Source organism: Pararge aegeria, chromosome Z (genome assembly GCF_905163445.1).
Source record: "Pararge aegeria chromosome Z, ilParAegt1.1, whole genome shotgun sequence".
NCBI lineage: Eukaryota > Metazoa > Arthropoda > Insecta > Lepidoptera > Nymphalidae > Pararge > Pararge aegeria.
Window position 1 is genome coordinate 20596822 of NC_053208.1, and position 16693 is coordinate 20613514.

A 16693-nucleotide genomic window follows, 5' to 3' on the forward strand; every position below is an offset into this window, starting at 1 on the left:
TTACAATAGGATTTTACTTTAAACTTACGTTTTATATAAACCTGCAACTAATTGATAGACATCTTAAAGAATTCATTTTGAAAATGATTATAAAATAATATACAATTTTCCTTGAATGAATTACAAATTTTTTATGTAGCCAATAATCTGCACACTGAATTTTTTTTACTTCTTATATTCATATATCGCTGCGGTCTTTTTCTTCTGTTGATAAGTTGCACATAATATTGTAATGACGTAAAGCAAAAATCAGGTAATGTGGTATTGAGTCGAGATGGTGTGCAACGGCCATTACACTGACAACATGTCATATGGCGTGCACATTGAAAAGTAAACACTGACCTCTATTATCATCACACGGAACTTGATGCTGTTCCTTTAAAAATGACAGTGTTAACGTTGTCATTGAAGCGCCTCAGGTGACATACGAGTGTCTCTGGAACTAATACTTAGTATTATGAATTTTAGTTCCTTAGACACTCGTATAACATGCGTAACACATACAGCGCCACAATGGCATCAATCAATTGGAGACAAAAACAAAGTGACAGCAGCTTACCCAGTGGTAATAATAGAGGGCAGTGCTAGTCAATCAAAATTTTAGCATATAGCGCCATCTAGTTGACCACGTGGAAACTGCTAAATCACAAGCCTTACTGGTAGAGGGCGTTGGAACCAACCATTTAGTAAATCTTTTAATAGTACTCTTTAAAGTGTACAGTTTGTTCTTATCGATGTATTTAAACCTATTACTAACTCTTAAGGCTAATTATCGAAACTCAATTATTTGAAGACATCCATCTTCTTATATATCTTTATTTACTTTACACTTACTCATTTGAAGTTATTTGAGCGTTAAAACATACTTACAATCCTACTTATCAGCATGACTTTCGTCAGGGGAAAATAGACAAACAAGTATGCTGTTTAAATGTAAATATGCAAATCCGTCAACTACATTAATTAACTACTGGCTATATTTAGCCAGTTTTTTCTTGGTATGCTGAGTTTACACCGTAAAAGCTTCAATTAAAAATCTTCAGATCCTTGATTAGTTAAGTGACGATATCCTATTATTAATGTTGATAAGGTTATCTCAACTAACTGTATTCTTCATGATGTTCATGAGTATGGTATATATTTCCTTGATGGCAAACAAATTCTCTGAAATAAAATTCAACACGTTTCTTATACTTTCCTACATGAGTTTAAATAAGGCGATATATGCTTTACATTTTCAACGGTTAACAATTTTTATTCACCAAATCACACGAGACTTTCACAATTTATTAGACATATTTCCCTAGCAGTAGACCGAATTTGTATTGAATTTTGTGGACGTACACCTCTCCTGGATTCAGAATGGAATTCGGGAAGTTTTTCTGGAACAAGGAAATGTTTGCACACTATTATGTTTAAACAGAAATGAAATTTCTTTGCCTAAAATCAAAGGAATTGTTCCCATAACGGCGTTTCCCACGAGACCGCTCGCCGCTCCGGGTATGGGAGTTAGCACGCGCTCTGTGATGAAACAGATGCCAAAGCGGAAAGCGGTGTCGTGGGTTGCCCCCCCCCCCTCTTTCCAACGTAAGATTAGATGAGATTTGACTCGATCCCCTCCCCCTTCCTTCCTTACATCTAACGTATTTTATGAACGCCCCCTTACGTACATTTATTTAAATTATCTATGTACTTGCATCTGTACATTTTGGTGTTTATGTATTTATATCAACACTCTTGGCACTATCCCGTCCTCTTGCTGTAAGTACTGTCTACAAAAGTTGCCTGTAAGAGATTGCTTGCAGCATTAAGGCCGCCTTTGCATATCTTTGTTTACTGTATACTCCTTATTGTTTCTTTTCCTTTACGTTATACGTGCGATATAGCGTTTTTTCTTCTTCTCCTAGTTCCATTTTCACAGTGGAAAAGTATACTTTTAGACATGTCAATTTAGTTTCGATTTCAGCAAAATTGGCACCATTTTTTACCTACACAATAAAACAATATAATTACATGATTCACAGCATCTGGATAGTTTTGCGGCATAAGGCAGAAGAGACCATGCTTTCTGTAAAAAGTCCCCTTCTTCCCCAATAACGGTACGTAGCCGTAGCTTTTCTTGCCCTAAAAAAACATTTCAAAGTCAAAGTCAAAGTCAAAAATATCTTTATTCAAGTAGGCCCATAGGTGGCACTTTTGATGCGTACATAAGAATTACACGGTAGTGAGATGATGGCGATAACCACCACATTCGTAAACTTAAAACTAAAGCTACGAGGGTTCCAAACGCGTCCTGGTCTAAGAAGCCCACAACAAACTTAGCCGGGTGTTTTTTTTTTGTTATCACCATCTCACAATGTCATTTTAAATTATTAGAAGAGCAACCTGGTTAGAGCAATAATTTACACCCAAGTTTTTTTATCGATTACATAGTCCTTTATACTATAATAGGACTTTTCTATAAGCTTACGTTTAATACAAACTTTGAACTTTTTAAGAGACATCTCCAAGATGTCAATTGGTAGTTTATTATAGAATTGTAAAATTTACCAAACTTAATTGAGATTCTTAATATTAGTGCAATCATCCTAAGGTTTATTGTGGTAAATGAAGTTGTATCTTAACACCTACCTGTCATTTAAGTTAAAAGATTTGTGTAAAAATTTGCGTTCCTATACTCAGCGCATTGCCAAAGTTACTGGTTACGTTAGCACATTAGTTATTCCTATTAATATATAAATTGCGACTTTCTTTCACAGAGCTGATTTCGAAGTTATTCAACGTCTTTTTATTTAAGTTATATTAACGTTAACTGAAACCCTCGCGACTATACAAATATATTAAAATATTCTTAACTTATTTTAAAAGCCATAATGAAATGTGAGGAATGTTACAAAATAGGTGAAGAAAATCCATTCCGTTCAGGTTCAAGTTTAAGAACTTTTATATTATCAATTTCATTCACCTTGCTTTCCTCACCAGCCTCCTCGCCATTCGCACTCCACTTGTCACTGCTCTCGCTCCCGCTGTCAGACTCCTCTTTCACTTCCTCTTCTTGTGACTCTTCTTCAGCCCGCGGTTCCTAAACAAACCAACAGACAGTCATTTGACACACTTTTTAAATTGTCTTACGAAGCCTCTCTTTTTAGTTAGGTACATAGTTTTTTAACGGCACGGTCTAAAAGGAAGCCACTTAGCATGTTTTTACTTTTCTTGATATATATTAACTTAATATTACAACGGATCACCGGCAAACCCATTAACGGCCCACTACCCCTGTAGTCTCACGGGTCTCCTCCCAAAATGAGAAGGGGTTATTTAATAAATAAATATACTACGACAATACATACATCGCCATCTAGCCCCAAAGTAAGCATAGCTTGTGTTATGGGTACTAAGATAGCTGATGGATATCTTTATGAATATAATACACTTAAATACTTATAATATACTGATACACACCCAGACACTGAAAAACATTCATGTTCATCACACAAACATTTTCCAGTTGTGGGAATCGGACCCTCGGCCTTGGACTCAGAAAGCAGGGTCGCTGGCCACTGTGCCAGTCGGCCGTCAGACACAACAAAACAGATAATTAAATTAAAAATATTTGTAGTACCATCCACATAAGCTGTAATACATTGCTCAAGCTATGGCTTACGTGGATGTATTATAGAAATTCATATTCCATAACAAATAAGCATTTTTACTTTTACGCATATTTTAATCAAATCGGACTGACAGTTTACAACCTGTTATCTTTAAACTATACACCTAATCAAAAGATTTTAAACTAAGATTTTTGTGGTTAATCAGAATGTCTTAAATATAGTTCAACTGGTACATACGAGTACCACGGTAATATTATGGGATTTGTCGATATTTCGACCCAGTTGCATGGATCGTGGTCACGATGGGACGGGACAGTCCCGAAATATCGACAAATCTACGAACTATATTTAAGAAATACACCTAATCGGTTTCTAGGCGACATCGTATCGGAACGGTAAATCGCTTAGCGGCACGTCTTTGTCCCAAGCCTCCCACCAGATCATACTAGAGAAAATTCATAAATTCCAAAATTGCCCCTGTCGGGAATCGAACCTGGAACCTCCAGCTTAAAACAACAGCGCTGTCCAACATAGAAACTCTTAAGCTTAAAAATATTACTTAAGATTTCACATAGGTGTAGTAACTAGCAAAGATCTAAGTAAAACCTCTAAAATTTTTTTTTTACATTGATATTTAATTACTTTATTTTATTTTGTTTGTTATATTATGTTGTTATGTTCGCCCATTTTCGAATGAAAAATAAATTAACTTCCGATTAAAGAAATTTCTTATATTTCATTATCATTCTTATAGACAGGTAGCTTTTCCCGCAGGTTCGCTCGCTTCCAAGTTGACCATCAAACCTACCCACCTTTATGAGGAGTTTTGAACGCTAAATGCGGGTTGTTCGACGGTTTTATTGAATTAGGTTATACATATTTAGTTTACCTCAACGATTTTATCCGGATCCGGAAGTAGATTGCCCGTGTAGAACTGCATACCTGATTGAGTACTGTAGACTTCTACAACCCTCCCGGTAATGGGATGGAGAGCTCTATAAGTATAGAAATATTATTTTAAAAACATTTTTATGAACGTTTGTTAATATTAAAAAATCATATCTAGTTATGTGGACTTTTTAGATGGTTTGCATTCCGTGTCACTACTACGTGTATTCTTATTATTAGTAATTAACCCGCTTTCTTGTCCGAATAACTATTAAAATCTCCAGACGATTCATAAATTAAGATGATAAGTGATAACTATCAGCCGGACAGCCGGTTGGCGCAGTGTGCAGCGACCCTGCTTTCTGAGTCCAAGGCCGTGGGTTCGATTCCCACAACTGAAAAGTGTTTGTGTGATGAGCATGGATGTTTTTCAGTGGGTGTGGGGGTTTTCTGGGTGTTTATCTGTATATCATAAGTATTTATTTGTATTATATTCATAAAAATATTCATCAGTCATCTTAGTACCTATAACACAAGCTTCGCTTACTTTGGGGCTAGATGGCGATGTGTGTATTGTCGTAGTATATTTATTTATTTTATTTATAACTATAACTATACCTACCAACTCCTATTTATATTGTTGGCAATAGGTAGATAAAAGTGAACACTGCCGTTCGTCCATAAAAGAAACACGATACTCGACTTGTAACACTACTATATTTGACTACACATGAGGACAAAATCTCCATTTTGAACTGACAATATATAAATGAACATATATAAATGAAATAGCACAATTATAGCGCGAGCCAACAGGGTGATCACGCCATCTGTTGACAGAAAAGGTAAACTACGCGAACGATAAGTAAGGCAGCAGCGTCCTATGTGCTATTACTACCATCTACTTTGACCACCAACGCTACGTCTGCCCATTCAGAGGTAATATATAATAATGACCAAACTCTCTCGTTGGGGTCTTTGGTATAGCAGCGGACTGTTATAGGCATCATCAAAATCAACCCATTACCGACCACTACAAGCCACGGAACTCCTCTCAGAATGAGAAGAGTGAAGGCCGTAGTCACCCACAGTAGTCAAGTGGGGACTGGTAGAATGCAGACAGACGCCCTTGGTAACGTTATGTCTCTATATCTCCGGCATGCCGGTTTTCTCATGATGTTTTCCTTCAACGCTTAAGCAAGTGATATTTAATGTTAGTTAGTTACTGGTGCGCCCCGCGATCGAATAGCTACCATACATAAATAAAGCAAATGATATTTAATTGCATTGTCGGGGAATACTCAGCCCCTCAGAAAATGAAGCCGACCCTTACCAACTAGGCTATCACCGTATCCTTACGTACTACAGGTACGTAAAGATATCATCATACAGTCCACTGCTGGACTAAACACCTCTCCCAACGGAAGGATTCGCCCATGAACACCACGTGTGTTGTGATTGCAGTAGATGGAGAACGCTGCTACCCGTTCTCAATTACATTCCCTTTGTCTCCTCATAAAACACCCGCGGGAAGAGTTGGGAGGCGAAAATTGTATTCTGATCTGCCATAACCACGCGGCAAATCTATAGTAGCCTAACCTATAGTAGATAATAAGTACCTATGCTGTGATTATTTCAGGTTGTTACTGACCTGGCTTGGAACGATAAGTCTTGCTCAGTGCCTTGCGTGATACAGTAGTTGACATCATAGCCCCCCATTGGTATCCTTGGCAACATACCACGCAAAACACGCGGTACTCTGAAGTCGTACGCAGTACCACCAACGACATTCTTCTCTCCTAAAATTAATAAAAAAATACATAAAATTAAAAAATTCTTTATTCACAGGCACTTATGAAGCGTTCATACATGTATATTTTTACATAATTTTAAGGGGATGGTGATGAATTTGCTAACTGGAACCTAAAGCTACGAAGGTTCCAAACGCGCCCTGGTCTGAGAAGAGCCCACAACAAACATAGCCGGGTAATAAATCATTAAATAACATCAGATAAAAATAACATCAATTGTTATGTTTTAGTATAAGATCAAATTTGTTAACCTGCAATCACGCAAATAAAGATTTGGATTTGAATTTGAATTTCAGTATCATTAGGAATGGGCAGGGTTTTATGATGGCTTGATAATCCAGTAAACTTCGTTATACCTAAAATTTATGAAATTTCCAGAACTTTATCTATTGTATTAGGATTCCCATCACCCATGTCAAATTTCTAATTGCGATTTTGACATTTTTGCTAAGTTTTTTCCCAAAATTTCTCTTTTTTTTTTAAAACACTATATTATAGCAAGCAAAACAAAAAAAAAAAACAAAACGTTCGAGCCACTGCTGAGCTATTGCTAATTTTTTTTTTTAAAGATAAAGGTTGATTTCAGTACGATGTGTTGTTTGTTTTTTGTATCCAGTACTGCTACTGCTACTTTTTTTTTTTTTAAGAAAGAATGTTTGGTACCTGTTGCAAGACCTTCGTCATCCACGGCCGTGTATTTATCCGCATTAATAGTAATGATGTGTTCACACATTTGCTCGGGACCCGCGTGCTAAAAGAAAGTTTATTTACAATGAAGTTTACTATCCCGTAGAAGTTTATACGCGGCTTATTACTATTTTGGAGTAGACTATAACCCTATATATACCTAGGCTTATAACAGCTCTTCTGCAGCTAAATATGAGCGGTAATACTCAAGTACAGCATTGACGATCGATTAACTCTTTCGAACTTTTTGTCTAATATTTAAATTTTCACAGATCTTAAAGATAAATGAAACAATTATTTTTATTAATTTATTTTTTATTCGGTTCGGCTCATCACAGGCACTTATAAAGCGTTCATCAAGGTTAGTGTGCACAAACGCTAGAATTTAAGCTAAACCAGCCCAGCCCTTGAGTCACAGGACGCTTAGACATTTTTAGATGCAACACGAGTAACTCTACAGACCTTCGTTTCGCTTGGTATTTATTCCGTCGCCCATATGTAAGGACATTGCATTAGCCCAATGAAAGTTCATTTATTTCAAGTAGGCCTACTTTATAAGCACTTTTGAAACATCAAGTCAGTCTAAAGTAAGATTTTTGTGGTTAATCAACATTTCTTAAATATAGTTTAACGGGTACACACCACGATATTTTTTTTTTGTCCCGTCGTGAACACGATCCGTGCAACTGGGTCGAAATATCGACAAATCCAAAAATATATCGTGGTATGTACCCGATTAACTATATTTAAGAAATATCAAGTCAGTCTATTTTTATGTGGTAAACCAACAGTTTGGAAGGCGAATTTTACCGAGAAGAAACCGTCAAGAAACTCAGCAGATTGCTGTTTTTCAACATCATTTAATATTTTAAAAATATTTATTTATTATGTCTTGATAACTCACATGACCCGCTAAATTGAAGTAAAGAGCATTGCTTAAGTTGACGATGGTAGGTTCGCTGGTATGACATTTCATTTCAATCTTCAGAGTGTTATCACAAGTGACTTCGAAGGTCACCTGTGCCATTACCGTTCCAGGGTAGCCTTCGTGAAATCTTTCGGAGATATGACTCATTACCACTTTATTACCATTCACGTAGGAACGCCAATTAACCTAGTAACAAGTAAATAAAAAAACCAAGTTATACGAAACTAAAATGAATAAATAACACGAATTTTGACATTTGAAAATTTAACTTTATTCAAAAAATAATATCTAATTTCCCTCGTGGGATTTTGTAGCTTTTCTAGCGATACGATACCTCACACATCAAAATTAGTTCAGTGATTTAGAACTTATGGTGAATTGGTCACGGCACGGTATTCTCTGTTCTATGAGAAAATCATAGCTTGTGATGTAGTTGTCAAACTGAGAAGAATATTATATTCAGCATTATAATCCGAGAAAATATATTAATTCTATTTGAAGTGCCGTGTGGTGGCTGCAGATAAGAATACAGTGGTTACAGACCTTCCTCTTCCCGCAGGTAGGGAATATAAAGAAGAACGGGCAGTCTGGCCGGGCTGTGCTACTGCTACTACTGTGATCACCATCCCTTCTGCTCAGAGTAGTAATTGTGGGCAGAGCCGTTCGGGAAACTTGCAAAGAGCCTTATGCAGGGGCATTGGTGATGATGATTAGAATTCGTCCGAATGACAATAACCTTAAATACCTTATCAAATCCGACGTGTCCTCCATTATAGTGATTGTGTCCTCGGTTATGGCTAAGCATATACATTCTTCCGGAAGGTTGCACTACCATTGTACCCTCACGGATATAGTTGGCATAGCGTCCTATAGTGGCTCCAAAGTACGGGTTTGCCGGTTGAAAGTATTCTGTGTAATATATTCATTCAAATGTTTAATTTGTAATTATAAATTCACAAGATAAAGGTCAAAAACTACTAGAGCAAAACGGTTATTTTTTTCTACATAATAATAATGTTTATGGCATTTAAAAAATTGTATAATTATGTCTTAACTTATTTTTCTTTGTGAACTTGTGTTTGGCATTGCCGACATATTGAAAGTTTCAAAACGGGAAAATGAAACCGACTATTTTTTTTATCAAATGTAATCAGGTATTTAAGGCAAAGGAAACGGTTTCTAACAAACGGTTTCTTAGAATTTCATCTTCTTGGGTAAATGACAAACCATGTTTTAAAATCTTGTAACAAATTTCCTACGTTAATCTTTTGAAAAAAAAAATGGTTATTCGTAAAATGTGTTCGAAATGCTTTACCTTCTAATGTATCGAATCCAGCTATCACATCGTCAGGAACTCCCTTTTTGTCAGGAACTTGAATTGTTGTTATTGTAGCGCCGTACGTTATAACCTATTGGAAATATTATAAAAGCACATAAGGCTTTAATCACTATTTGTAAAGTCTATATAAATGGAACAATTTTTTTCTAGATAGTTCTACTCTAAATGTATTGCCATGCCAAAGTTGCGTCCCCAGAACAAGTCTTTTATTTTCCAGGTCAGCCCGAACTAACCAAACAAACAAACAAACAAAGATAAATTTGTTAAAGTTACTTAGCTGCACCTATGCGTTCTTTACCACTGACATTTCAAATGTCTTAATTGCCTAATCTGCGGACGATAACGCTCTCACTCTAACCATCGATATTAATATATCCGCGCAGAATCTTGACTCCGAAATGCCGCCCATTGCCTAAGCAAATGAGAATGCAGTGGATTAACGTTACCCCAGCTCGTTCCTTAAGAATTGCACCGGATAGCCTCTCAAATTCAATTCGGGAGGGCTTTATAGGGTAGGTTTCTAAACACTAAAATCTAGTGCTTGTTATTTTCACTGGTAAGGCAAAGCCGACTAGATAAGTTATCACTAATTGAAACTTCTGCAAAACGTTGACAAGCGGCCCCAATTTACTTATTATACGGTCCTGAGATCCATCCACGGCGGGGCTTGTTTTATCGTGTTTTAAAAGCGACACCAGTATGCCGTTCTTTCCTATGCTTTTAAGCCTCTTACCCAAACGGTTGCCCGTGGCAATCCGCCGGCTGTATATTTATAAATTGGTCCGGCAAAAGTCCGCACCATCTTATAAATCTACAGAAAATTATGACTTTTACTAGTTGCTAGTGTTAGGATTTAAATTTGAATAGCATTATAATTTCCACTTCTTTGTTATTTTTTTAATTTAATCTTATTTTTGAACGAGACGATCGGTTGTCATTCTCCGATTGGTTAACGCCGGTAGACGCATAACGGCGGGAACCAATCAAATTGCTTGGATTCTACCTGGACGCTATGAGTTTTGGCGGGAAATTGGGTTTTCTTCTTGGCGGGTTGGATCGTTCTTTTAGAGGGTTATGAAGTGAATTGCGAGGTTGAAAAACGATAAGTTCATATTGTCATAGTTTATAAAGTAAATTAATAAAGTGATATTTGTATAGTATGTTTATTTGCATCTTTTCGTGGCCTTTTCGCTATCCTACTACAGTTCTAATACTAGAGCTTCTAATAATTGACTTGAACGTATATTACCTGTACTGTCATTCTGTTCCTGGTTTTCCAAGTATATCTTCTTACGATATCAATATTAGTGCTTGACGCGCAAGGACTTTGGCTAGACTCTTCTTTTGAAGTTTTATATATTTTTTTAAGTTCCTTTGCTGATTTAAATTGATTCGCTTCTGGCATAAAACCAAAACCATCTAATATCAACTCAACATCTGGAACTTTTCGTAACGTATCCTCACCTTCCGGCTTGGCTACGGAGACTGTGTCTCCACTTGCCCTCTCTTCAGCTTCTTCAGCCATTATATTTTAAACCACACAGAATTTTTGTTAAGTATCTAAAATTTGCTATTTTTATATAATCATTTAAATGTTTAGTATAAAATAAGTTTTAATTTGCAATAATTTTGAGACCTAAAAATGGTATATAAAAAAATTCTACAAATTCTGTCAATAAAATGACATTATACAAACGCATTTTTTATAAGATGACTCATTCTTGTAAAAATCGAGAAAGGTTTTAATAAATACGTATGATTTCCAATAATAATTAGTCCTATTGTGGCAAAAAAAAATTTAAAATAAAGTTGGTAATTGTGTAACTTATAATATGAACTCGGTATAAGGTATCATTTTATTTTATAAAAGAAAAGTAAACGCGTAAAAAAAATATCTTTATTTGTAATAAAGAACGGCATGAGTAGCATGCTAGTCTTAGACATAATAAATTACTAATGACAAACGTAATGGCTAAAAGCAAATGATATCGGCTCGCATTGCAATTGATTTCCGAAACAATATTTAATTATTATGCATTAAATTTGTACATTCGTAGGGAAATCAAACCCAAAACACTTTGACACTTTGCTTATCCAGTTCAATGGCATCCGTTTTCCACTTCTCAGTTGCGTTAGAAATCTCTTCTAAATATTCTACTTCTTTGCATGGTGACGGTGGTATTATGCTTATGATAGGTATACCTATCTCCTGAAACGAACTCATCGATGAGAAACCACTCTCATCCTCTATGAAATTAGAAGACACATTGTATTCGTTTCTTTTGTCAAGTTTCTGAACTACTTTTCCACACGATGCGCCGAAACCGTTCACGGAACCTGAATGTTCTTGGTCAAATAACTTTGTACCGGAAAATTCGTTTTCCAATCCGCAACTAAGCGGTGATTGCGATACAATAAAGTCACTCAAAATTCTAGTTTTCACGTCATCGAGCTCGTTAGTTATGCCATTGTAAGTCTCCTTACTGTAATTTGTATTCATTACAACAGTATCGGTTACATTCTCTTCAATGGAATCCAAAGACTTGGATAATATTTGTACAGTATTTTGATCATTTTTAACAGATTCAGTCAGAGTTGACTCAACGCGACCACCAGCACAGGAACACGCTAGGTCAGGCAGTTTGGTACTAAGAACAGTGTTGGCAAGAGTTATTAGTCTTGACATCTCCTCCGTTAACTTTTGTCCCGTCTCATTTTCAGAAACTAATGACAATTTTGAGGGACTCCTGAAAGAAAATTTGAAATATCATAGTATTAAAATTCTCATTATATTATGAAAGCGAAATCGAGTTTGTTTGTTTCACATAATTAAGAACTTAATTCTGTGGTTGTTTTGGTCTACCTTCACGTCCTATCTTAACAATCCGCCAACTTGATTTTTGGTAAAAAGTTGAAAGGACGGATCCTGGGGAGTAAAATACGCAATTTTTTTAAATAACGCCAGGAGAAGAAGCGGTTTCCACGGGATTTGTAAAAGAACCTAATAAACGCAGAGGAAGAACATGTAATAGTAAGATAAATAAAATCCTATACTATGCTTGATACTGTTTTGACAATGGTAGGCAATCTCGATATGGAGCCTAATAAAGTTATACAAAAAGAAGTTACTACAAAACACTTGACCTTCATAGTCAAATATGATGCAATTAATATGATGCACAATTGCATCATATAAAATTGCAAACAATATGATGCACTTACCAAAAACTGCTGCAATCTTTATATCCGTTCACATTACTAATCGATTTGCTGAATTTCCTTGTACTAATTTTCTTAGTAGGGCTCAGAGTATAATCAATATTTTTGCTGACGTGAAAAACTGACCGGGTTCTAGGCAAGTCAGTTATATTGAAGGACTTTGGGAAAACTATCGATGACATAGTATCTAGTTGTACTTCAGTTTCATTTTTCTGGTTTTCTATATGCTCCTTAACTCTGTTCAAAAAAGTTACTATTTGTTGTAGTAGAGCAATGTGCATCTGCCTGTTGGCTTCAGTCTGAAAATAATCACGCTAAAATTGGCATTTCCTAAGTTAGCATACCACATTAGTGCTACAATATAAGCATGAAACAACACTTTTAATTCGCCCAGAGCAAGATAGAGCATTCGCTAAGCGTTCGCAATGCCTTAGATGAAAAAAAACTAAAGATTTATGTCATTATATTGGTGCACCAACAAAACGTTAACATGATACTTTGCTATTTATATTTACCTGCGAGAGCTGCCATCGCAATGTCTCCACCTCCATATTTAGGGCATTTACTTCAGTGTGCCGAATGTCAGCGATATTCTTTACTGGTATATCCGGTGCTTTTACAACGTCCCCGTTTTGCTCATAATTTGTATTCCTAGTAATTTTAGGACACTTCTCAACTATTTCCGGACCCTGAAAAAAATACAAAAGCATACTTAATAATATGATAAAAAATATTGTTTCTTAATACTCCATGACAATTAAGGGCCTAAGACATAAATTATTAGCTCCCATATTGGTTCTTGCCGGGTATCGAACCCAGGGCCTTCAACTTGCGGTTATTGCTGATTCAACAGATCGTTTGAAATGTTTTTACCAATCTGCAAGAAAAAAATACGGAGCTATGGAGTCATACATATTAAAAAAAAGATTTCACTAAAATTGTCCATAAGTCATTTTCCAAATCGCAGCACTAATCATGAGAAACGTCTTTTGAAAGTCGGAAGCTCGATCGCTTCCTACTTTCTTATCATCATCAATAATATAATGTCTAGACGAAAGAAGATATAATTTTATGGCAACGGAACACAATTTGCCGCATGTGAGTATTAGCAAGAACATTCTGTACTATCGAATCGTACAATTTTTGCATGATTAAGCGTCAACAATGCTTCAAGTCAGCTTTGTGCACCGTGAGATATATCAAATGGTTTTAACAGCAGAATATGATTTACAAAAACGGATCAAGTAACGGAATCCACACACAGGTGTTTGTTGACATGCGGCAAAAACCTGGGAGCTAAGACACTACAACAGTAAACACTGTGAACTTCTAAACTGTCAAAGACATCCCACGCTGTAAACAGCGAGTGGGAGTACTCATTAACTTAACTCATATCATAAAAACTTCAACATTGTCATCACTTGACTGTCAATTATTACTATAATGAATAACCGCAATAATATAAGCAATGTTACTGTTACTCTCCGAACAGGAACTTAATACAGGGAACTAGACCTTTCAGGGTCAGAGCTCATCTATGTTATTAATATCAAGGTCACAGAATTCTTATTTCTGTTGATTTATTATGTACTGGCTAATACTTGTACGAGTCACTTGAGCACAGAAGCATACTCAGCCAGTACTACTGATGCCTTGTTAGTGATACCAGGATATCTATTTGCATACTATGGAAAATCTAAACCAAAACTGAGAACATGAATGAAAAACGAATTTAAATTATTGATATTTCTTTATTTTGTCGTATTGTTTCACTATAGTGACTATAGAATGATGTTGCAACAAGAGAAAAACCAGCAGTTAGAAGGTCATAGTTAGCTAACCTTATATTTGACTAATAGTTTACATTTCGATCTCCGTTTCGAAGGGAGTGAGCTAGAAACCCGGCACACATCTCCAAATTTTTGAAGTTATGTGTGTTTTAAGCAACTATTTTACTATGAAGTAATATATCGACCGGAAATCTGCATGCCTGAAAGTACTCCATTATATTGTGCCCAGAGGGAGGATATATTTGAATGATTTTTGGGAAATCACAATTTTGATTATATAAATATATTAAAAGTACTTATAACAACGCTGAATCCTTCTGGATCAAATAGTTTCAAGTAAAAAAATAATTCGTCTCTATGTACAACTGTATCAGTTACTTTATGTTCTATTTACATACATAATGAATTAAAAGATTTGAATATTCTAATATTTAAAGAGTTTGAACGAATAATTTTTTTGCCCAAGGTAAAATGTGAATCAGTAAACCAAAGTTTCACTTTTATTTATTGTTTAGTAGTAGAAGTGTAGAATCTGGTTTTTATCCAGAAGATAGACAACAATAAATTCGGAAGATTTAAGAAATCTTATCACGGCGATAAATGACCTACAAAAGTGGAGCATTGATATGAGTTTTACGACTGAGCAACATCCGTTAAAACAACGGAGAACAATCAAATGGACCCAAAACAATATTGTGAATAAAATAAACGTAATGGAACTGGGTAATGCACGTCAGATTAAAAAACAATACGTTGTAGATAGTTCCGTCATACTAAATTATAGAGAAAAAAACATTCTACTTCATAACATTATAAAGTAATAATATTTGTAAAGTATCATGTATGACGAGGACAATATTATGATTTATCGATGTAAAAAATTGCCAACATTCGTAATAACTATTTTGTTCCAACGGCAACTACTTTCCAAGATGCAAGCAATACATGTACTAAATTTCATCAAGATGTTTTTGAGTCGAGCATAAGTAACAAACAGGTTGGTTTGTTCTTCTGTCAAATTGACGTGATTTATTGCAAGAAGGACGAATTCCCCCCCAGGAACAATGAATAATACAATTTGCATAGATAGTTCATTTTGATGTTAAACGTCTATATCGCACTAAGACCCTCGTGCTTAGGAAAGCCGGCTGATACGGTTATTATCAGCCTTTGACATTAGGCTGCTTTCTGCACTGGACTGATCTGGAAAAATGATTGTGTGGCGTAATGGTGACCGCAGGTCTCACAAATGGGATATCTCTGGTTCGATCCCCTGGATGAGAATGTTTGGGATTTAATACTTTGTCAATTTTTTCTAGGCTTTCTTTGGCTGGTTACCCTATCGTACGTTACGTACGGTACGTTGCCGCGAAGAAACTGTTTGGGGTTTAAAATAACAGCCACGATTATAAGATGAGATCAGTGGCGTACAGGGTATGCACCAAGCTGGCCGATTATATAAAATAAAAAAAAAAAACTCCTGTCCATTTTATAAAAAAACTAGCTGTCCCGGCGAACTTCGTACCGCGTATTATCCTATTCTGGTCGAAGAGGAATCCAAAAAATCAAATATCATAAAAATTGGTGCAGCCGTTCTTTAGTTATAAATGGTGTAACTAACAAAACTTTCTTTTATATATATACTAGCAATACCCTGCCACGCTTCGCTTTGGCACATTGTGATTGAATGGTTGAGAAAAATAGATAAAAACAATCCTTGATGCGTATTATATACCTATATCATGCTAAAATTTCAGCACGATCAGTGTAGAACTTTATGACTTTTTGAAGCGTACACAAACCATCATAACATTTTTATATATAAATATAGATATAGATGAACGGCTAGATTATTGTTTTGATTTTAAACAATTTTTTTTATATATATTATTACTATTATTAGTTATTATCCTATTCCGGACTAACAGGAATGAAACTAATTAAAAAGAAAGAAAATCAGTCCATCCGTTCTCAAGTTATAAATGGTGTAACTAACACGACTTTGTTTTATAAATATAGATATATAGATACTAGCTGCCCCGGCGAACTTCGTACCGCAAAACAATTTTTTTTTTATATACGCAATATTTTAATACTTTTCATCCTATTCCGCCTTAAGAATCATCCAAAAATCAAATATTAGAAAAATTGGTCCAGCCGTTCTTGAGTTATAAATGGTGTAACTAACGCAACTTTCTTTTATATATATAGATATGGATATGCATTGTAAGAGTTATAAAAAGTCAACCCTAAAGTTTTTATAACTTTTACTGGAGATTTCTTAATTTTATATCATCTGCGCACCCTGCGCATACCCTATAAGCACGCCACTGGATGATATAGTACGTGTGTGCCCGAAAATAGTATACTAGTAAGTGGTAAGCCCTAGATGTTATGTACACAAGATCCGCCAGCAT

General features: G+C 35.5%; 2 protein-coding genes across 3 annotated transcripts in view; both read right to left on the bottom strand.

Annotated features, from left to right (window-relative positions):
- Positions 1-1263: 1263 nt before the first annotated feature.
- Positions 1264-10872, bottom strand: LOC120636261 (galactose mutarotase-like). Of its 2 annotated transcripts, XM_039907649.1 has the most exons (10): positions 10517-10872; positions 9244-9337; positions 8674-8837; positions 7905-8114; positions 6977-7064; positions 6154-6301; positions 4504-4609; positions 2966-3082; positions 2014-2124; positions 1264-1382 (listed from the first exon to the last, which is right to left on the bottom strand). In XM_039907649.1, the coding sequence occupies exons 1-10, from the start codon at positions 10790-10792 to the stop codon at positions 1290-1292; spliced, it is 1407 nt and encodes a 468-aa protein (XP_039763583.1). In that variant the 5' UTR covers positions 10793-10872; the 3' UTR covers positions 1264-1289. The 2 variants fall into 2 exon arrangements, with proteins under 2 accessions (XP_039763583.1, XP_039763584.1); XM_039907650.1 differs by lacking the exon at positions 2966-3082.
- A 277-nt stretch (positions 10873-11149) lies between these two features.
- LOC120636611 overlaps positions 11150-16693 on the bottom strand; it is a 54020-nt gene continuing 48476 nt past the window's right edge. Inside the window, exons 2-4 of the mRNA XM_039908159.1 lie at positions 13002-13175; positions 12490-12785; positions 11150-12014 (exon numbers count right to left, since the gene is read on the bottom strand). Of these exons, the coding sequence (XP_039764093.1) occupies positions 11330-12014; positions 12490-12785; positions 13002-13175 (1155 nt within the window). The 3' untranslated portion in view covers positions 11150-11329. The remainder of the gene's footprint in view (positions 12015-12489; positions 12786-13001; positions 13176-16693) is intronic.

Bases quoted from the DNA above. Each gene is read 5' to 3' on its own strand.
- LOC120636261 (XM_039907649.1), bottom strand. From the start codon at position 10,792: ATGGCTGAAGAAGCTGAAGAGAGGGCAAGTGGAGACACAGTCTCCGTA. The intron at 8,838-9,243 runs GTAAAGCATTTC...TATATTACACAG, and splicing joins TGGATTCGATACATTAGAAG to AATACTTTCAACCGGCAAAC. The intron at 8,115-8,673 runs GTATTTAAGGTT...ACTTGTTACTAG, and splicing joins GACACGTCGGATTTGATAAG to GTTAATTGGCGTTCCTACGT.